The sequence below is a fragment of the Coregonus clupeaformis genome, chromosome 1 (assembly GCF_020615455.1).
Source record: "Coregonus clupeaformis isolate EN_2021a chromosome 1, ASM2061545v1, whole genome shotgun sequence".
NCBI classification, from domain to species: Eukaryota; Metazoa; Chordata; class Actinopteri; order Salmoniformes; family Salmonidae; genus Coregonus; species Coregonus clupeaformis.
The window spans coordinates 1,530,829-1,553,244 of record NC_059192.1 but is presented as its reverse complement, the minus strand read 5'-3'; the positions used below and the strand labels follow the sequence as shown (position 1 = coordinate 1,553,244).

Sequence of the window (22,416 nt, the reverse complement as noted above, 5' to 3'; positions counted from 1 at the left end):
GCCCAGCCAGGCAATTTATAAACTTGATCTCCACTATAAAAAGCATCTAGACATTATCTCATATTTCTTTTAGACTAACAATTCGTTTTCAATAGCGGAGACTTGTATAAACCTTGCTGTCTGTCTCTCCGACATTTGCAACATTGTTTCAATATTCAAATTCGATCTCCAGCTGTCGCATAGTAATGAACGTGTCGGGATGAGACAGACAGGCAGGCAGCTTTTCTCAGCCAGTCGAAATCATTAATCAGCATCATTTTTATGGATATTAACAAAGAAATATCAATAGAAAACAGGTAAAACTAAATGAAGTGCGGCTAGTTTACAGCTTCAGTTGGAAGTGATTGTGATTGTGTTAGCTAGCTCCTCTGAACAACAGTGTCCTGGCGAGAGAGCACATTTTCTATGTCAGGTGAAATCTCGCCTCATTAGCTCATTGTTATGGATGTATCCAAATAAATGTCACTAGAAAACAGCTTAAACAAATGCAAATGCAGCTACTTTGTTGTTATTCTGACTGCACTGTTTGATGTGACTGTAAGTTAGCCATAAATTGGCACGCTAGCAAGCAAGGGATAAGAACATTGCCAGCCAGTATGGCAACAGAACATTTAGAACGAACGACTGGGTCACATCCATAGATACAGAACGACTGGGTTGTGTCTCTGGCAACCAAACTGATAGAACAAACGACCAGCCGGCTTGGGTAGCAACCCTAGATCTGTGTCGGGACTATGGAAGGATGAATAAATTAATCAAAATAACGTTTTTAATGAAAATATGTAAATATATAATACTTTCGCAAGCCACTGTATGTATGTATCAGACAAGGTGTTGGTGCACTGTGTGTTGGGTCGCAGTCGGTCGGTGACGATGGTCCTGGCATACATGATGATCGAGCGAGGGTTAACACTGGTTGACGCTATTGGGCATGTGCAACAGCGGCATTGTGTCCTTCCCAATTGAGGCTTCCTGAAACAACTGAGAGACCTGGATTTAAAACTACAGGAGGACAGATTAAGACTGACACACAGACCCAACAGTAAATAAGCAAACAGGAGACAGACTATAAGCAACATGAATGGTAGTAGAAACTATATCATAGTTTACTCAACTTTTTGAAATATGTGTATTGCCATTACACTATTACAAATCAACCATATTGTAATTTCATTAATATGTTCTTGATGTTAGACTGACTGGTGAAAGCAATATGGTGACGGATCCTATCAATAACAATGTGTTCTCAATTACTTTACCTGGTGAAATTAAGACAAATACATTAATGAAATATCCTTTGTATTTTGAGGTCAGCATTTGGGTTAGCAGCTCATATTGAGGATACATCGGCTCATGGGATCTTTTCCTGAATCATAACAGCAATTTTATAAAACATGCATTACTAGCCAGTGTCAATGGACAGTGAGTGAAGTATTGCGAAAACACAGATGCAAGAAGTAGACGCAGCAAGTCACCATACCACACAAATTACATACACACACCAGGAGATTCAAATCGTCAGTTGAGGCATCGAACTGATGGTGCGTTCAAGACAACTGGGAACTCTGAAAAATACAAGGTCAAATCATGACGTCAGTGAACTTCAGGTCGGAAAGTTGGAGCTCTAGAAAGAGGCCCGAGTTCCTGAGTTGGAATTCCGAGTAGGTCGGAGCTCGTTTTTATTCTGAATTCCCAGTTGTCTTGAACACACTGAAGTGGGAAGTCTGAGATTTCCGAGTTCCCAGTTGTTTTGAACGCAGCATAAAACACTTGACATCGACAACCATACACATGACAGGAGGTGCTTACTTCCCTAAGCCCCTGCACACCAAGTTCCACTTTTACGAACTAAACATTCACACAAAAGGTACGAGTGTGTTATGACACTATACCGCCTGTTATGAAATTATAAACAGCCAGTTATAAAACATTGTGTTTTAGACCAACTGAAATGTGTTTATTAGCCAATATCTACAGGCTACACCTGTAGATTATTTAAATATGAATATTTCGTAAAACAGACAAATCATTTGACTCAGTGTACAGAGGTTTTGACACGCTTATAAAGTGCAGAGGCCTTTACACGTTTACAAAGTGTACAGAGAACTTTAAACGTTTAGTGTGCGCTTTAAAGGGATAGTTCACCCAAATTACACATTGGTTTCCTTACCCTGAAAGCAGTCTATGGACAAGGTATGACAGCAATCCATACTTTGGTTTAGTTTACCTGCCACCGTTTCCACATGATAACGTTTTAGCATTTGTGGCACAATTCCCATTCAAGTCATTGAATGGATATTATAATTTTTCACTCATCATGTCGAAATCATCCGAAAGTGTCTCAAATTGATTGTGAAGTTCAACAGTCACTTATATGTTTTGAACATGATGCGTGAAGAATGCTAATATCGGTCCCATGACTTGAATGGGATTTGTGCCACAAATGCTAAAACGTTAGCATGTGGAAATGGTACCAGGGAAAGTAAACCAAAGCATGGATTACTCTCATACCTTGTCCATTGACTGTTTACAGTGTAAGGAACCCAAATGTCATTTTGTAATTTGGGTGAGCTATCCCTTTAAGGTTAAGGAATCTGTTCGGTTTTACAACAACACTTCTCCGCTTCAATAAGCCTTCAGTCATAATCAAACAATCAGTTACAAAATTGGGAAATCTAAATCATAATGACACTGCCCATCTCATTTAAGTGCAGTCTCCTTATTATCTCTGATAGAGCGGCTTCACTACAGATTTAACAGAAATGTCTTCCATCAAATTACAGTATACCACCTATCCCTAACTAACCCATTAACCAACCTTAACTGTGTCCCTCACCCACAAACTTGGCTTTAGCTTGGTCTTCATTCCAGCAGCAATCTGCTGTGTGTGTAAAGATGACAGTTACCAGAGAGGCTGATAGTAAACGGCAAATCGGGCAGTATTAAGTGAGTACCATCAGTCTGAGTGTACAGAGGTCAGTAGACTTCAGCAGAGTCAGTAGGGAGGATAGTTGAACATCAGTATAAACACTTACTGCAGTATCCGGCAGTGTGGCCCGAGAGCATCTCCTAGTGGAGGACAAGAACAGGCACAGAAGTCTGGTTGCAGAAAGACAAGCGAAGGAGGGATGAAAGCAATGATCGATGGATGAATTGGATGAAAGCATGGATAGATGGTTGATTAAAAAAGGGGGGGAACTGGTTTCATTAAGTTGGAGGGTGAGGGTTAGGGTAGGGGTATGAGTGGATGGGTTTAGGGGTAGGGGTAAGAGGTTATTATGAAGTATTTAATGAGGTCCTACACCATGTGTAATTGTATGATTTCAGGTCTGTTGACTGTTTAGTTATGAGCAAAACCAAAAATTGCTTCTCTGTGACGTTTTCAAGTAGGATTCCTGAGATGACTAATAAAATAAATGACTAACAGTCATTTCAGCTATTTATATATCCCGTCTGTATTTTCGGATCATATTGGAACTCCCTGCTATATGTTGCTCTGGTTGTCTTGGTCTAATAACATCTTTGAATATTTTAAATAGATGCTCAAAAACCTATAGAACGATATTTAGTCAGCTTACGCCAATATTTTTCTGTTCAAGACTCAAACTCCCATGATTCCATTAGGCAAAACCACTCCCACCATCACCGTCAAAATTTGCGGTACCCCCTCAGCCCTCACGCTAGCAACTTTCCCTCAGGAGAATCCCATCAAAACCAGATGCAGTTTGACTGCCATCTTAATTGGCGGTCCAATTCACAAAAGTTTCCCACTCGACCCTAGATTTTGCTTGAGTGAGCGAGTGTACAACTTTGATCACTTGCGGGGTTGATATGACCAACAATTCCGCTTAACCCGGAAGCCAGCCGCACCAATATGTCGGAGGAAACAACACCATACAGCTGACCGAAGTCAGCGTGCATGCGCCCGGCCCGCCACAAGGAGTTGCTAGAGCACGATGGGACAAGGACATCCCAGCCGGCCAAACCCTCCCCTAACCCGGACGATGCTGGGCCAATTGTGGGCCGCCTCATGGGTCTCTCGTCGCGGCTGGCTGCGACACAGCCCAGGATCAAACCCGGGTCTGTAGTGACGCTGCGCCACTCGGGAGGCCCTCCAAAGCATTTATTTTTGACAAAACTCTGCGTTGCGTTGTGCGTAAAAACAGCCCTTAGCCGTGGTATATTGGCCATATACCACCCCACCTCGTGCCTTATTGCTTAATTATACACTTCTACTTTCACAATTTGATTTACATTGATCAAAAACTCATATAACAACAATACATTGGGGCTTTGACATCAAAAGAAGAACTTGTGGTGGCAGCAGTGCGCTGTTTACCGGCATGCATGTTTGGTCAAAATGTGAGTAGATAGATGGGAAGAAAGTACTACCGCGTCGGACAGACTGGGTCAGGGGAGCTTCAGTCATATGCGGGCATGACTTTTATGAATACACCGGCTACCAACAGTGGAAGAGTGGATTCAACATGGAGATGAGGCAAAAAAGAACAGTCAATGTAGGATCCAAGCCTATTCCCCCTCAGGAGACTGAAAAGATTTGGCATGGGTCCTCAGATCCTCAAAAAATTATACAGCTGCACCATTGAGAGCATCCTGACTGGTTGCATCACCGCCTGGTATGGCAACTGCTTGGCCTCCGACCACAAGGCACTACAGAGGGTAGTGCGTACGGCCCAGTACATCACTGGGGCCAAGCTTCCTGCCATCCAGGACCTCTATACCAGGCGGTGTCAGAGGAAGGCCCTCAAAATTGTCAAAGACTCCAGCCACCCTAGTCATAGACTGTTCTCTCTGCTACCGCACGGCAAGTGATACCGGAGTGCCAAATCTAGGTCCAAAAGACTTCTCAACAGCTTCTACCCCCAAGCCATAAGACTCCTGAACAGCTAATCATGGCTACCCGGACTATTTGCACTGCCCCCCCACCCCATCCTTTTACGCTGCTGCTACTCTGTTAATTATTTATTCATAGTCACTTTAACTCTACCCACATGTACATATTACTTCAACTACCTCAACTAGCCGGTGCCCCCGCACATTGACTCTGCACCGGTACCCCCCTGTATATATAGCCTCCCTACTGTTATTTTATTTTACTTCTGCTCTTTTTTTCTCAACACTTTTTTTGTTGTTGTTTCATTTAAAAATAAATGCACTGTTGGTTAAGGGCTGTAAGTAAGCATTTCACTGTAATGTCTGCACCTGTTGTATTCGGCGCATGCGGCCAATCAAATTTGATTTGATTTGAAGTCCACTGATACCACCGGTGTCTTACAGCACCACAGCAGCCGGCTTCGGTGATGGATGTGAATCGGGTAAGTAGGTACTACAGTGCCCAAAGAGTTTTGTCATGTTATGTGGTTAGTAGATGATAAAAAAACTAAGATGGCCATATATCAAAGTGCACCAGGCCATGCAAAACAAACTGGCCCACCCACACGGGCTCTAGCATGGTGTTTGGGGATGGAATAAGCTAGCAAGCAAGCTAGCTACAACAACTCCAACAGAATACTGCACATTTTGTAGAAATGAATGGTCAAATACCAATCGGATTAATGTAATTCTTTATTACAAGGTATGTCTTGTAATAATGTATTTTTGCTTAACTGCCTGATCTCCATTTGCCAATAACTTGCAGGATATCATGGTAGCCACTATACCTGGATTTACTGCCGCTAGCTAGTAGTAGCACTCAGGTTAGCATGTGGCTAGCTATAGCTACCATCGGCAAACAAAATAGTTTTAGCCAGTTTGGTTATAGACGTTCAATGTCTACTATGATGGTAAAGGTTTATCTTGATTTTGTGTAACAGTACGAGAAATGCTGATGTGCTGTACTCATAATAAGTGATGCGTTTCAAGGGTGCTAGGGGTAACGTAAGCCAGCAGGGGTGTAAAAGGGGCTATGCTAAAGCCTGCACGCTAACATTATATGTAATACAAAAATAAGAAAATTAGCTGATACAGAATAAAGAAAACACAGGATATGGTCAGATGATAAGTTGGCTTTATTCAGAGTGCCAAAATATTTATCAAAAACAATAGGAGGACTAGGTATGATGTGGGTCTTTACCGTCTTATGTGGACAGTGGCTTCTCGCCTGCTGTGTATTCACTTGTGTGTTTCTCTCTTGACGTCACTTTCCTACCGCTTTTCCGACATGACTTCGGTCAAATTCGGATAAAAATATAAAAATATAAATGTAAAGTGAGATGTCTTACAAATCAGAATGTCTAACAGCAACCTAATTCTGCAAACTTCCCTTTAAGGTTACAGGTCATCAGTTGAAGTCTGGTTTGTCAGGGAAGGTGCATCCTGCTTGTCTGATGACGACGTTGGCGGCGTAGTGTCCTGCTTTCACACACTGTTCAAACCCCTTCTCCTGGACCAACTCTGACAGGAATCCTGTATGACACACACGCCATTAAAATACACACACAGACAATAAGACACACCGATTCTTTGTTTCTCAAGGACCAGACAGATATCCCTACAGAAAGCCACCCAAAACTTTCATACACACAAACAAAGACACACTCAAGGACACGTACCTCCTACAAAGGCATCTCCGGCTCCATTTGTGTCTACAATGTCCTTCTGGTCAATCTTCAGCACTGGGAACATCTCTATCTTGTCACCTCCTCCACAAACACACAGACATAGACACACATTAAACGTGAAAGAGAGCTGCTGAAGGCAGGCTAGTTTCCACACTCATATCAGTGAGCGAGTATGTGTGTAGTTACCTTTGGTCATGATGGTTGCGTCCTTCCCCTGAGTAAAGACAACGATTCTCGCTCTCTTCTTGTTGACTTTGGGAAGAGCCTGGGCTTTCTTAGCAATCTCCTTGATGTCCTCAGTCTACAAACACGCACTGTTGTCACAAACAAGCTATACTAAAATACAAGTGTGTGTGTTTGCGCTTGAAATCGCAGTCCACTCACCTCAAAGCCTTGCTCTTTGGAAAACATGGCCGCCTCCTGAAAAACAGAAAATGTCCCATTACTCTCCATATCTTTATCCATGTGCCTCCTCTACCTGTCTCTCTCTCTCCATCGTCCTCTCGCTCCCCATCTGTCTGTTGCTCTCTCTCTACCCATCTGCCCGTAGGATCCCATTGTCACTCTCTCTCTCACAAGCTCTCTACCCATCTGTATGCCTTTCTATTGGTCTCTCTCTCTAGAAAGACATAGGTACAGGATGAATGATCGAATGAGGGTGTTTTGTATGTGTACCGTCTCATTTCCGAACAGCACGTCCACATAGGGCATGACCTTCATGAGGGCGTCTTTGAAGAACTGGGAGATGAAGGGAGCGGAGAGGTTCAGAGTGAAGAGCTTGTTGTTCTCAGACGCGTGTTTGGCCACCTTCTGTATGGACTCCAGAGACACTGTCAGGAAGAAACCCTACATTGTAGATAATAAAGCCTGTTAAATAAACACAACCTGTTATAATGCTACACAGCCTGTAATAATGCTTCAGAGCCAGTTATAATCAATGCCACACAGTAGGGTTGGGCGATGTCAACCTTTGTCCTATCGTGATTATGTACTCATAAAACACAGTGATATACACTGCTCAAAAAAATAAAGGGAACACTAAAATAACACATCCTAGATCTGAACGAATGAAATAATCTTATTAAATACTTTTTTCTTTACATAGTTGAATGTGCTGACAACAAAATCACACAAAAATTATCAATGGAAATCAAATGTATCAACCCATGGAGGTCTGGATTTGGAGTCACCCTCAAAATTAAAGTGGAAAACCACACTACAGGCTGATCCAACTTTGATGTAATGTCCTTAAAAGTCAAAATGAGGCTCAGTAGTGTGTGTGGCCTCCACGTGCCTGTATGACCTCCCTACAATGCCTGGGCATGCTCCTGATGAGGTGGCGGATGGTCTCCTGAGGGATCTCCTCCCAGACCTGGACTAAAGCATCCGCCAACTCCTGGACAGTCTGTGGTGCAACGTGGCGTTGGTGGATGGAGCGAGACATGATGTCCCAGATGTGCTCAATTGGATTCAGGTCTGGGGAACAGGCGGGCCAGTCCATAGCATCAATGCCTTCCTCTTGCAGGAACTGCTGACACACTCCAGCCACATGAGGTCTAGCATTGTCTTGCATTAGGAGGAACCCAGGGACAACCGCACCAGCATATGGTCTCACAAGGGGTCTGAGGATCTCATCTCGGTACCTAATGGCAGTCAGGCTACCTCTGGCGAGCACATGGAGGGCTGTGCGGCCCCCCAAAGAAATGCCACCCCACCCCACCGCCAAACCGGTCATGCTGGAGGATGTTGCAGGCAGCAGAACGTTCTCCACGGCGTCTGCAGACTCTGTCACGTCTGTCACGTGCTCAGTGTGAACCTGCTTTCATCTGTGATGAGCACAGGGCGCCAGTGGCGAATTTGCCAATCTTGGTGTTCTCTGGCAAATGCCAAACGTCCTGCACGGTGTTGGGCTGTAAGCACAACCCCCACCTGTGGACGTCGGGCCCTCATACCACCCACATGGAGTCTGTTTCTGACCGTTTGAGCAGACACATGCACATTTGTGGCCTGCTGGAGGTCATTTTGCAGGGCTCTGGCAGTGCTCCTCCTGCTCATCCTTGCACAAAGGTGGAGGTAGCAGTCCTGCTGCTGGGTTGTTGCCCTCCTACGGCCTCCTCCACGTCTCCTGATGTACTGGCCTGTCTCCTGGTAGCGCCTCCATGCTCTGGACACTACGCTGACAGACACAGCAAACCTTCTTGCCACAGCTCGCATTGATGTGCCATCCTGGATGAGCTGCACTATCTGAGCCACTTGTGTGGGTTGTAGACTCCGTCTCATGCTACCACTAGAGTGAAAGCACCGCCAGCATTCAAAAGTGACCAAAACATCAGCCAGGAAGCATAGAAACTGAGAAGTGGTCTGTGGTCACCACCTGCAAAACCAGTCCTTTATTGGGGGTGTCTTGCTAATTGCCTATAATTTCCACCTGTTGTCTATTCCATTTGCACAACAGCATGTGAAATTTATTGTCAATCAGTGTTGCTTCCTAAGTGGACAGTTTGATTTCACAGAAGTGTGATTGACTTGGAGTTACATTGTGTTGTTTAAGTGTTCCCTTAATTTTTTTGAGCAGTGCACGATGCTAATAGCCCCTATTGGCCACCACCCAAATGATACATTTGTTGTTGTTGAAAAAATTAATAAAGAAATCTCAGCTAAAACTACAGTTGGCCTATAGCGTGAAATCGAATGCAACTGGATGAAACATGACGAAAGATGATGTTGTTGAAAGCCTAGCGCAGGCAACGGCAATTAAAAAAAATATATTCCTTTCTGTTGGAGGAGCAGAACAGGTTTGTGTGTCGATCTGTGTGGCGCACTGATGATGGAGCAGTGACTGATGAGGAACGGGCTGTGAGCTACGTTGTAGGCCTACATAATGGGCTGGATAGAAGCAGTCTACAGTCTTCAGAACTGGATAATAATTGCTTTATTTACCTCATACAATAATAGAGAAAAAAATACTAATTGTTTGTTCCATCTCTCATAAAGCTGTGATTTGAGAATAGCCTATGCCTAGTCTATAGACTTTCATTCTTGTTATTTTTGAAAGCCACAACAACTTTAGGACAACACCTACATAGGCTAGAATATCTGAGAAATAAGCTACTGTTCATAACTTTAAATTGTCTTAAAGCTTTTATGATAGGCCTAGTAGGAGGATAGGTTATTGGGCATTTGGTTTTCAACCTCGTGGAGGGATTTTCCCGGCCCGCATAGATCATTTATTTCTTAATAAGCTTGTCATTCGATTTTTCTAAAGGCTGATGATAATGATAGTTTGTTCTCTCAGTATTAGTCCTCTGGCTATTCAAATAACTTCATTACAACGGGAGAAAGCAATGCATAAAACGATGAAGCGTAGCCTTCCGTCATATTCATAGCCTATCGAATGAAGAGAGAAGGGAATAAAACAGCTAGACAAGATAGTTAAGGAGTGTCCATTATAAAATAAAAAGGTTTAGGCTTATGCCCATGCCTTCGAGAGAGAAACAATATTATATGACTGGACATTTTGGTGGAATTCTCCGCTATGTCCGGCCTACATTCCTCTCTTGCATTCTGTAGGCTATATAACAGATTTATTGAAATAGGCTATAGCAAATAGGAATAGGCAAATTACTCGGAATGCCACTTCTGAGCTGCCCTGCGCTGTGAGACTCTGTTTTTTACTGCACGGCGCCAGTCAAGTTCAGATAGGCTAAACTATCATCTGTCACATCACGAAGTCGTCGATAGACAATGCCATCGTAATATCGCCCAATCCTACAACACAGCCTGTTACAATGCTACACAGCCTGTAATAACGCTACAGAGCCGGTTATTATCAATGCTACACAGCATGTAATACTGCTACAGAGCCGGTTATTATCAATGCTACACAGCCTGTAATAACGCTACAGAGCCGGTTATTATCAATGCTACACAGCATGTAATACTGCTACAGAGCCGGTTATTATCAATGCTACACAACATGTAATACTGCTACACAGCCTGTTATCATCAATGCTATACAGCCTGTAGTAACGCTACACAGCCTGTAATAATGCTACAGAGCCGGTTATAATCAATGCTACACAGCCTGTTATTATCAATGCTACTCAGTGTGTGTGGTCTTACAGCGATATAGTAGACTTTGGCTTTCTCCACCAGTTTCCAGTTCTCCTCCAAGTCCAGATGTTTGTCCTTCTTATAACAGTTAGCTGCTGCTAGGTTAGCTACCAGAGACCTGAGAGAGGGAGGGGGGAGGGAAGAGAGAAAGAGTGGAGTTGATGAGAGTTAGATGGAGTAGTTTTGACCTGTTGTCCTTGGTGTGTGTATGTGAGACTGTATGTATGTGTTATGAGAGTGAGAGTATGTGTGTATGACAGTGTGTGTATGACAGCGTGAGTGTGTGTATTATGAGTGTGTGTGCGTGTGTATGACAGTGTGCGTGTGTATTAGGAGAGTTATAGTGTGTGTGTCGGTGTGTACCTGTTGTTGCCGGTGATGGCTGCAGCGCAGGTCCCAGTAGGTTCCTCTGTCTGCTCATAGTAGTGGGCGTCCACGTGGGCCTCCTTGGCCTTCTGCTTCAGAATCTCTCCAAACGTATCCTCCCCAATACAGCCGAAGAACGTACACACATTGTGGGGCTCCTGGATCATCCACTGGAGAGGAGTGTGTGTGTGTGTGTGTGTTAGAGTAGGTTAGAGTGTGTGGTGTGTGTGTGAATGAGACATACCTGGGTGACCTTTATACATTTCGGAGAGGGCACAGTGGGATAGAGTGTAATGACTAAGTGTGTGTGTCATACCTGGGCGACCTTTATAGAATTCTGCGTCGATCCTCCGGCATGGTACTCTACTTTAAATTTTTTGACAATCTCCTCAAACCTGCAACACATTGTTTAGAGAAAATACCAAATAATCCACTAAATCATTGACATTGATTAGCTGAATCAGGTGTGTTAAGAGCAAGGATCGAAAGCCTGCACATTCATCCAATAGCTCCCAATGAGGACGGCTGACCAGCAAAAGTATAGTGCAATAAAATAGAGACCTTGGGCTATAAGGTTCTGACATTTTTGCCAAAAATGAGTTCGTCACATATAATTGATCTTTAGGATGGTTGTTCATATGTCTGTGAAGTTAATAGATTTGTGAGAAAGTACATGAAGTGAAAAAATAAATAAAACGGAAAGTTCCATCTGCATAAACCCAGTTGAACTTGGCGCTAAGGTTCGATCTGCAATCCATTCACAAGCTTGAACAATTACAGACCGACCAATCAGAACACGTCTTTGCAAACGTCTAAGCTAGTCTAGACAGCAATAAATGGCAGGCAAGCAAAAAACAACAGTCAGAAAGTACAGGTTGTCACATCGTTGTTCAGTGATGACAGTAATTCGTCTGATGATAATACATTTCTTAATGTATTTGATGTGTTCTGACTATCTTGGTAAAATAGTGTTATTCTGTCATTATCATTTAGGTATTCAAATAGCTACACTTTTCTTAACTGGCCATGTCTAATTCAGAAGTGTCAGACAGAACCTTATGGCTAAACCCAGATTGACATTTCAGAGCCATCAGGTTCTATCTGCGAATGTACCCCCCAAAATGTCATTTTTGTAAATTTGTGTATATATATATATATATACACACACACACACACACACACACACACACACACACACACACAGTGAGGGGAAAAAGTATTTGATCCCCTGCTGATTTTGTACATTTGCCCACTGACAAAGAAATTATCAGTCTATAATTTTAATGGTAGGTTTATTTGAACAGTGAGAGACAGAATAACAACAAAAAAATCCAGAAAAACGCATGTCAAAAATGTTATGAATTGATTTGCATTTTAATGAGGGAAATAAGTATTTGACCCCTCTGCAAAACATGACTTAGTACTTGGTGGCAAAACCCTTATTGGCAATCACAGAGGTCAGACGCTTCTTGTAGTTGGCCACCAGGTTTGCACACATCTCAGGAGGGATTTTGTCCCACTCCTCTTTGCAGATCTTCTCCAAGTCATTAAGGTTTCGAGGCTGACGTTTGGCAACTCGAACCTTCAGCTCCCTCCACAGATTTTCTATGGGATTAAGGTCTGGAGACTGGCTAGGCCACTCCAGGACCTTAATGTGCTTCTTCTTGAGACACTCCTTTGTTGCCTTGGCCGTGTGTTTTGGGTCATTGTCATGCTGGAATACCAATCCACTACCCATTTTCAATGCCCTGGCTGAGGGAAGGAGTTTCTCATCCAAGATTTGACGTCCATCATCCCTTTGATGCGGTGAAGTTGTCCTGTCCCCTTAGCAGAAAAACACCCCCTTAGCACAATGTTTCCACCTCCATGTTTAACGGTGGGGATGGTGTGCTTGGGGTCATAGGCAGCATTCCTCCTCCTCCAAACACGGCGAGTTGAGTTGATGCCAAAGAGCTCCATTTTGGTCTCATCTGACCACAACACTTTCACCCAGTTCTCCTCTGAATCATTCAGATGTTCATTGGCAAACTTCAGACGGGCATGTATATGTGCTTTCTTGAGCAGGGGGACCTTGCAGGCGCTGCAGGATTTCAGTCCTTCACGGCGTACTGTATTACCAATTGTTTTCTTGGTGACTATGGTCCCAGCTGCCTTGAGATCATTGACAAGATCCTCCCGTGTAGTTCTGGGCTGATTCCTCACCGTTCTCATGATCATTGCAACTCCACGAGGTGAGATCTTGCATGGAGCCCCAGGCCGAGGGAGATTGACAGTTCTTTTGTGTTTCTTCCATTTGCGAATAACCGCACCAACTGTTGTCACATTCTCACCAAGCTGCTTGGCGATGGTCTTGTAGCCCATTCCAGCCTTGTGTAGGTCTACAATCTTGTCCCTGACATCCTTGGAGAGCTCTTTGGTCTTGGCCATGGGCGAGAGTTTGGAATCTGATTGATTGCTTCTGTGGACAAGTGTCTTTTATACAGGTAACAAACTGAGATTAGGAGCACTCCCTTTAAGAGTGTGCTCCTAATCTCAGCTCGTTACCTGTATAAAAAGACACCTGGGAGCCAGAAATCTTTCTGATTGAGAGGGGGTCAAATACTTATTTCCCTCATTAAAAAGCAAATCAATTCATAACATTTTTGACATGCGTTTTTCTGGATTTTGTTGTTGTTATTCTGTCTCTCACTGTTCAAATAAACCTACCATTAAAATTATAGACTGATCATGTCTTTGTCAGTGGGCAAACGTACAAAATCAGCAGGGGATCAAATACTTTTTCCCCCTGACTGTATATATATTTTTACAAATGTCTCGAGTTTGATACTCTGCACTTTAGGTACCTTTCAGGTGAGGACCTTAATAGGTTATGTCATGACTTGCCCTCATGGGTTGAGGATCAAACATGCCGGCTAGGCAAAGGTTTGAACACCCCCTTTCCTGGGGGCCAGTTTTATGACCGGTCGTAAATACCGTGCAGACTTTCTCTTCCTTGCCATAAAGTATTGGGAGAAAGGACCCCTTTGTTAACAAAGGAAGTCTTCCCGCCAAGACTCCAAAATCAAAAGATTGGACATTGGGACATTATTCCTGACCTCCAAGTGTTTGGAATGGTCAGTGGGGATCTAAAGAATAATCATGTCATATTGTTTATTATTTTGTGATGTCATTAAGGATGGTATCAAGTAATAACTAACTTGGAAAGTGTAGACATTCTATCTATCAAGTTTACATCTAAATGTTGTATAAAATATATGATTAAGTATGAGAGTATTTTGGTGAAGATAGGAATGTGATTTTAGTCTTCTAATGAGATAAGTTTTTCATATAAACTATGCACAGTGACTAGCCACGCCCCGAGTGACATCAGAGATTGTGTCATCACGATGGAATGCCCCTTTTATCCAGAGGGCATAAAAAGCCTTGGAAAAACAAAATCAACCTTTAGACCAGCAGACGTGAAGCGTGAGCTAAACGTTGCAAATGGTTGAATTTCTACCAGACCAGGAAGCCAAGGAAACGTGAGACGTTACTCCACACGTTTGAAATGGAGAAACTCAAACTCTCAACCTCTACACGAGGTGAAGAAGAAGACAATGCACTAGACCATTTTAGTCTACAGCTGGCATGTATAGTCGTCTAGAGAACTTTAACTAAAGACGAGAGAGGAGAGGACAATCCCTTGTACATCTGAAGTATCCATTCTAACCACCACTACGACCAGAAACTCTACCAAGGATATTGAGATCTCTGGTGGGCAAACCAGAGTCCTACATAACCAACTCAACTATCGACGACAGCAACATGTTGCATTTCTAATCCGAATGAGCGATTATTAGGGTGCATAAGTATTATGATTACTGTGAACGTAGTTTCCAAAGTAACTACGATAGTTTGAATCTGTCTCTCCCTTCCATTCTGACCCCTCCACTACCCAAGCATTCATGCTAATGTTAGTCCAGTCCACTAAGGACCTGTTTTCATTGTATTACGTTAGTAATCAATAACCTGTGTATGTTTGTAGTGTTATTATTTAGTTAGTTAGTAAATAAATAATTAAGCCAATTTGTGTATTGCTGATTCATCAATAAGGTTAGGGTTATTGCAGGTTCAAGGATTATGCGACACTCAGAATGAGACTGTGATAGATTAATTTGTATTTTAAGAATAATTTCACCCCAAATACAGTATAAGTGTGTGAACGGTGTTAGAGTTATAATGTAGTGTCAACCCACTAACAGAGGGGGGAAGTTAGAAACTGTTGAGAAAGCATTCCAGGGTGAAGGGGACTAAGAAACTGTTTAAAAGGTAGGCGGAGCAAAGTGCCTTTGTGTGTCAAGGGATATAAAAGCTGTATGTATGTTTTTTGGCGCCAGAGCTCTCCATGATTAAAACATACAGATAACTCGTTGGTTGCGGACCTTCATTTCATTCATGATTAAACCAGAGCCTTACACCCTCTGGGAATTATTCAAAGCATTAAGTTTGATTAATTAGAGATATACATTCTCGTGACAGACTGATAAGAGGTAATTATTTGATAAGTGACTTATTGATATGTTATATATATTCTAAGAGTTTATTTTGGGAGATGGTAACTCGTTAAACAATTTATTCTGTGGTGCCCCAAATTCCTAATGAATTAATTGTTACATGATTAATTTAATCGAGTGACAATTAAACATAGTTAGGTGATTCGATTAATAACAGTCAGACATTAAATTAGGTCACGTCACTACAGTTATGAAAGAAGAATTTACTACAAAACAGTTCTGAGATGTGAAAAGTTTGATGCTCCATATCTCAGAACTATGCTTTGCGCAGTTAGAATCTTATAGTCCCGAGGTCACGATATTCTACCCAATAGGGGACAGCATGGTATAATTAACATAACATCAGCTGAACCAATAGGAAGAAAGGGAAATGGACTACAACAGGACCGGGCCCGCAGAATACAGAGCCAAGGAGGTGAGGCTGAGATTGAGAGACTTTTAGCACCATTGGCTGAGTGAAACACACTCTGCACAGGACATTATCAGAGGCCTCCGCCCTCCAGCACTTAGGCTATTTCCAAACCTCAGTGGTTTGTTTACTGACCTGGGCCCGGTTTCCCAAAAGCATCTTAAGGCTAAGTTCATCGTTAGAACAGTCGTAGGAAAATCGTTCAATCTCTGAGCATTTTCCCAAAACTATCATTAGTAAAGTTACACTTAAAAACCCTGGCTATTTACCGACTGCCTCAGACCACTCGTAGAACAGCTAAGTGCATCGTTAGATGCTTTTTTGCCCTTCCTAGTCACTTTATACACAGAAGATCTCCGCTAAACATATATTCAAGCTGTTTACTGTATCTGTCGCTCTGTGACCGCCAATAACTTGGGAATGAAGTTGCTGATGTCTTTGCAATTGAACAAGCAAAGGATAAAAATGCTTAAAATGAAAACAGAGATGACTGCATGAAAACATAAATACAGTAGGCCTATTGCCTACATAGGCCTATATATTTAAATCATATTTAAATGTAAAATGTCCAGTAAATTGAGTTTTATTTGTAGACTAAACAGTCTAATCTTTGCTTCAATGAACAAAAATATAAACAACATGCAACAATTTCATATAAGGAAATCAGTCATTTGAAATAAATTCATTAGGCCCTAATCTATGGATTTCACATGACTGGGAATACAGATAAGCATCTGTTGGTCATCGATACCTTAAGAAAAAGGTAGAGGCGTGGATCAGAAAACCAGTCAGTATCTGGTGTGACCACGATTTGCCTCATGCAGTGTGACACATCTCCTTCGCATAGAGTTGATCAGGCTGTTGATTGTGGCCTGTGGAATGTTGTCCCACTCCTCATCAATGGCTGTGCGAAGTTGCTGGATATTGGCGGGAACTAGAACACGCTGTCGTACATGTTGATCCAGAGCATCCCAAACATGCTCAATGGGTGACATGTCTGGTGAGTATGCAGGAACTGGGATATTTTCAGCTTCCAGGAATTGTTTACAGATGCTTGCAACATGGGGCCGTGCATTAACATGCTGAAACATGAGGTGGAGGCAGATGAATGGCACGACAATGTCCGTAGCGTATGGCTGTCCATACCATAACCCCCCCGCCACCATGGGGCACTCTGTTCACAACGTTGAAATCAGCAAACCGCTCACCCACACGCCGCCATACACGCTGTCTGCCATCTGCCCGGTACAGTTGAAACCGGGATTCATCTGTGAAGAGCACACTTATCCAGCATGCCAGTGGCCATCAAAGGTGAGCATTTGCCCACTGAATTCGGTTGCGACACCAAACTGCAGTCAGGTCAAGACCCTGGTGAGGACACCGAGCACGCAGATGAGCTTCCCTGAGACTGTTTCTGACAGTTTGTGCAGAAATTCTGGGGTTGTGCAAACCCACAGTTGTATCAGCTGTCCGGCTGGCTGGTCTCAGACGATCCCGCAGGTGAAGAAGCCTGATGTGGAGGTCCTGGGCTGGCGTGGTTACACGTGGTCTGCGGTTGTGAGGCCGGTTGTACGTACTGCCAAATTCTCTAAAACGACGTTGGAGGCAGCTTATGGTAGAGACATGAACATTAAATTCTGGCAACAGCTCTGGTGGACATTCCTGCAGTCAGCATGCCAATTGCACACTCCCTCAAAACTTGAGACATACAGTGCATTCAGACCCCTTGACTTTTTCCACATTGTTACGTTACAGCCTTATTCTAAAATTGATCAAATAAAAAATATTCCTCATCAATTTACACACAATACCCCATATTGACAAAGCGAAGACAGGTTTTTCAATTTTTTTCCCAATTGTAATAATTATTTTGAACAGAAATACCTTATTTACATAAGTATTCAGACCCTTTGCTACGAGACTCAATTGAGCTCAGGTACATCCTGTTTCCATTGATCATCCTTGAGATGTTTCTACAACTTGATTGGAGTCCACCTGTGGTAAATTCAATTGATTGGACATGATTTGGAAAGGTACACACCTGTCTATATAAATAAATAAATAAATAAATAAATTGGTCATTTAGCAGACGCTCTTATCCAGAGCGACTTACAGGAGCAATTAGGGTTAAGTGCCTTGCTCAAGTGCACATCGACAGATTTTTCACCTAGTCGGCTCGGGGATTAGAACCAGCGACCTTTCGGTTACTGGCACAACGCTCTTACCCACTAAGCTACCTGCCGCCCTATAAGGTACCACAGTTGACAGTGCATGTCAGACCAAAAACCAAGCCATAAGGTTGTCCGTAGAGCTCCGAGACAGGATTGTGTCGAGGCACTGATGTGGGGAAGGGTCCCAAAACATTTCTGCAGCATTGAAGATCCCCAAGAACACAGTGGCCTCCAGCATTCTTAAATGGAAGACGTTTGGAACAATCAAGACTCTTCCTAGAGCTGGCCACCCGGCCAAACTGAGCAATCGGAGGAGAAGGGCCTTGGTCAGGGAGGTGACCAAGAACCCGATGGTCACCCTGACAGAGCTCCAGAGTTCTTCTGTGGAGATGGGACAACCTTCTAGAAGGACAACCATCTCTGCAGCACTCCACCACTCAGGCCTTTATGGTAGAGTGGCCAGATGGAAGCCACTCCTCAGTAAAATGCACATGACTGCCCGCTTGGAGTTTGCCAAAAGGCTCCTAAAGGACTCAGACCATGAGAAACAGGATTCTCTGGTCTGATGAAACAAAGATTGAACTCTTTGGGCTAAATTCCAAGCATCACGTCTGGAGGAAACCTGGCACCATGCCTACGGTGATGCATGGTAGTGGCAACATCATGCTGTGGGGATGTTTTTCAGCGGCAGGGACTGGGAGACTAGTCAGGATCGAGGGACAGATGAACGGAGCAAAGTACAGAGAGATCATTGATGAAAACCTGCTCCAGAGTGTTCAGGACCTCAGACTGGGGCGAAGGTTCACATTCCAACAGGACAACAACCCTAAGCACACAGTCAAGACAACGCAGGAGTGGCTTCGGGACAAGTTTTGAATGTCCTTGAGTGGCCCAGCCAGAGCCCGGACTTGAACCTGAACTAACATTTCTGGAGAGACCTGAAAATGGGAGAAACTCTCCAAATACAGGTGTGCCAAGTTTGTAGCGTCACACCCAAGAAAACTCGAGGCTGTAATCGCTGCCAAAGGTGCTTCAACAAAGTACTGAGTAAATGTTATATTTCCGTTTTTTCTAAATTTTATTTACATTTGCAAACATTTCTAAAAACCTATTTTTGCTTTGTCATTATCGGGTATTGTGTGTAGATTGATGAGGAAAACAAACAATTGAATCAATTTTAGAATAAGGCTGTAACGTAACAAAATGTGGAAAAAGTGAAGGGGTCTGAATACTTTCCGAATGCACTGTATGTGGAATTGTGCTGTGTGACAAAACTTCACATTTCAGAGTGGCCTTTTATTATCCCCAGCACAAAGGTGCACCAGTGTAATGATCATGCTTCTTGATATGCCACACCTGTCAGGTGGATGGATTATCTTGGCTCACACTTATTTCAGCTCATGAAACATGGGACCAACACTTTACATGTTGCGTTTGTTTTTGTTCAGTGTATTTCATGATGTGTAACATGTGCACAATGATGTGCCAAATGAATCTGTGATTGAGTGCATTATTATAGTGTAAGCATTAGAATAAGCCACCTCAATATTTGCAGCCATTAGATGATCATATCTCTCTGGAGCTGATCCGTCGTCAATATTGTGGAATAATTCTAATGTTAAGGTAAAATTTGAATGGAAAAGCAGATCAGAGAGCAGACCTATTTTTCCCTCCGATATTATCAGTATCGACACATGCTCCAACGACGCACTTAGCGAACGTTCTTTCTGCGTGGTTTTGGGAAACACGTCACATTTTCAGCTATTGTAGGAAAGATGCATTGTTAACACCCTAGAGTCAATATCCACGCCCCCAGCATAATTCAAATTAGCATAATAAAATAATCCCCATCAAAATCCGTCTGTTTAAACTAGAGATATATTTTTCTGCATGGGTGGCATCTCAATCAACTGCATCCGCCTTCCGCATCAGCGGTGGAAGGTGGCAGAGCTACAGCAGTGTTTGTCAGACCAGCAGACATCCCGAAAATCGGTCTTCTCACAAAACGTCTGTAGCGTCCGAACGGTTTGGGCTACACACTAATATATGACCCCAAAACTAAAGGTGAGACCCTCAGGAACATGTACATGTCGGTTGTTTTGATTTACGACGCCCACAAGCCTCACCTGAAGGTAACCCGGTACCAGTTTAAAAATTGAAAGGAAGTATATATGTAAGTACTCTAGCGCCAAAAAAAGGGGTTAAATATGGGTCCAAATAAATATTCTCTCAGATATAGGACAGACACTTCAAAACATATTTAGTTTTTGCCATGTATGAATATGTTATTCAATGCTAATAGCAGTAATTCAGAAAATATATATACCTACAGGGGTCCTAAAATTCCAAATCAAATAGCTAAATGATCCTTGGTATGACCATCTTAAAACAATTCCATATGCTAGCTTAGTAGAAACCCAGCCCGGGCCCTTAGTTAAAACACTCGTAAGCCTAAGTCCCATCGTTATTGGGATACTGGGCCCAGTCTGTTTGCTGACTCAACGAGAGCAGGGTGGTTGTTGGCTAACAGAACAGCCAAGGTCTGTATTGGTCACAACCCAAAACATCTGGACAGGAATGGACTGACACTGAGGACAGGGAAAGAGGGAGAGCACAGCGCAAACACAGCTCAACCCAGGGCCGGCGTTATGGGCGGGCCTTAGGGGGCCTGGGCCGCCCTACCGTACCTCCTTGTCCGTCCCAAAAAAATATTGATCATTTATTTAACCGAGACGCACGCCAACAGAAAGACTAATCAATCTCAGTTAAAGCATCCGAGCGAGCAAAACAGTGCCCCTCTGTCTCAGTATGTGTAGACCATGTACTGTATCTGATGCCGTCTGGACCAAAAGATTATGGCATGTCATACTATTTCTGTCCAGACAGCATCAGATACATGGGCTACATATAGAGGGGCGCTGTTTCGCTCGCTCTGATGCTTTCTTCGGTGATATACTTTCAGCAGAGAGGAAGACGCAAAGCGAGAGGGCTCTCTCGCCAAATTCTGTCCAGTATAAGCCCAATGCGTTTCTATGGGAATAATATGCAGACCTAAGCTTGTCGCCTGCCTTCCCACCTTTAGGACAAATACTCATTGTTAGGGCAGCGACATGAGCATCTCGTCATTATATAGAGATCTCTGGTTTCAGCCTCTTGCGAATTGGAAAGGAAAGTTGGCGGGTGCACAGTGCAGTGTTAGGATGCTGGATTGCCCTAAAGCAAATGTATGTTTTGCCAATATAATTACTCCTGTCTAAATAAAATGTAGTATAAAATGTTGCATCAAGAAGAAGGGGAGGGGAGTGGGGCGAAGATATGGTGAGTCTCTCTCCAGAATGCGCACGCTTGTTTTGGGGCATACTTTGTGCGTACACAACGTTTGTCCATGTAATCTTATTAATTGTGAGCTAAAAGGCAAAACTGATCTTATATCAGCACTCCTGAGACGCTTAGTGAATACGGGCCCAGATCTCCCAACGCCTGGAGAAGTGTTCAATGTCTTAGGGTACCACATCCAAATGATATACAGATCTGATCTGAATACAATGTTGTACCCTACTGAACCTTGAGAAAGCCCCCCTCTCCCTCCCTTCCACTCTGCAGTCTTCTTATCGCTCTGTGGTTAAATGTTGACTTTCTCAAACTGCTTTGGCCCGGAGTGGAGGTTTCTTGCCCTTCTATTGGCTAGTTCTGAACCTCCTGCCCCATCATTGGCTAAACTCGTCCTGGTGAATTCTAGAACATGCCTGTTCTGTCCTGCCCAGTGACTACACAACGCTACTACAGACAATCAGCAGTCTAAAATGGAAAATAACTATTCATGCAACAGAGAGATAAGGCAAACGTGAGGCTACAGATGAACCTCTGATGTTGAATGATGGATTGAATGTCTACATGGGAGTAGTACCCACAATGCTTTGTGCTTGTCCTCCGCCAGGATCTGGTCGTCAGGCTTCAGACCGTACCTGGGAGAGAGCGAGAGAGAGGGGGAAAGAGATTATCTTTCAAAGTTATTGAGGGTGAAGAAACAGTCTCTGTGCCCTTTAAACGTAATTTACTACAACAATGAGATATCCCATGATTATCTGATTACACACCACACAGAAGATTAAAACCCACTCCACTATGATCAGGATCTAGTGGATTACTTGACACCACAGCTCTCTCTGGATGTGTGTGTGGGTGTGTTGAATGTTTCGTCTAGACTGAAATGTATTGTTGTT

The 22,416-nt window shown here is 43.2% G+C and overlaps 1 protein-coding gene across 2 annotated transcripts in view; it reads right to left on the bottom strand.

Annotated features, from left to right (window-relative positions):
• Nucleotides 1-6,006: 6,006 nt before the first annotated feature.
• The window catches only part of LOC121568211 (adenosine kinase), a 44,764-nt gene continuing 28,354 nt past the window's right edge, over nt 6,007-22,416 (bottom strand). For both annotated transcript variants that reach the window (XM_041878769.2, XM_045223287.1), the window contains 9 exons: nt 22,105-22,158; nt 11,377-11,455; nt 11,058-11,230; nt 10,704-10,812; nt 7,257-7,427; nt 6,966-7,001; nt 6,768-6,882; nt 6,573-6,662; nt 6,007-6,426 (listed from right to left, as the gene is read on the bottom strand). In XM_041878769.2, coding sequence (XP_041734703.1) covers nt 6,302-6,426; nt 6,573-6,662; nt 6,768-6,882; nt 6,966-7,001; nt 7,257-7,427; nt 10,704-10,812; nt 11,058-11,230; nt 11,377-11,455; nt 22,105-22,158 — 952 coding nt within the window. In that variant the 3' untranslated portion in view covers nt 6,007-6,301. The remainder of the gene's footprint in view (nt 6,427-6,572; nt 6,663-6,767; nt 6,883-6,965; nt 7,002-7,256; nt 7,428-10,703; nt 10,813-11,057; nt 11,231-11,376; nt 11,456-22,104; nt 22,159-22,416) is intronic.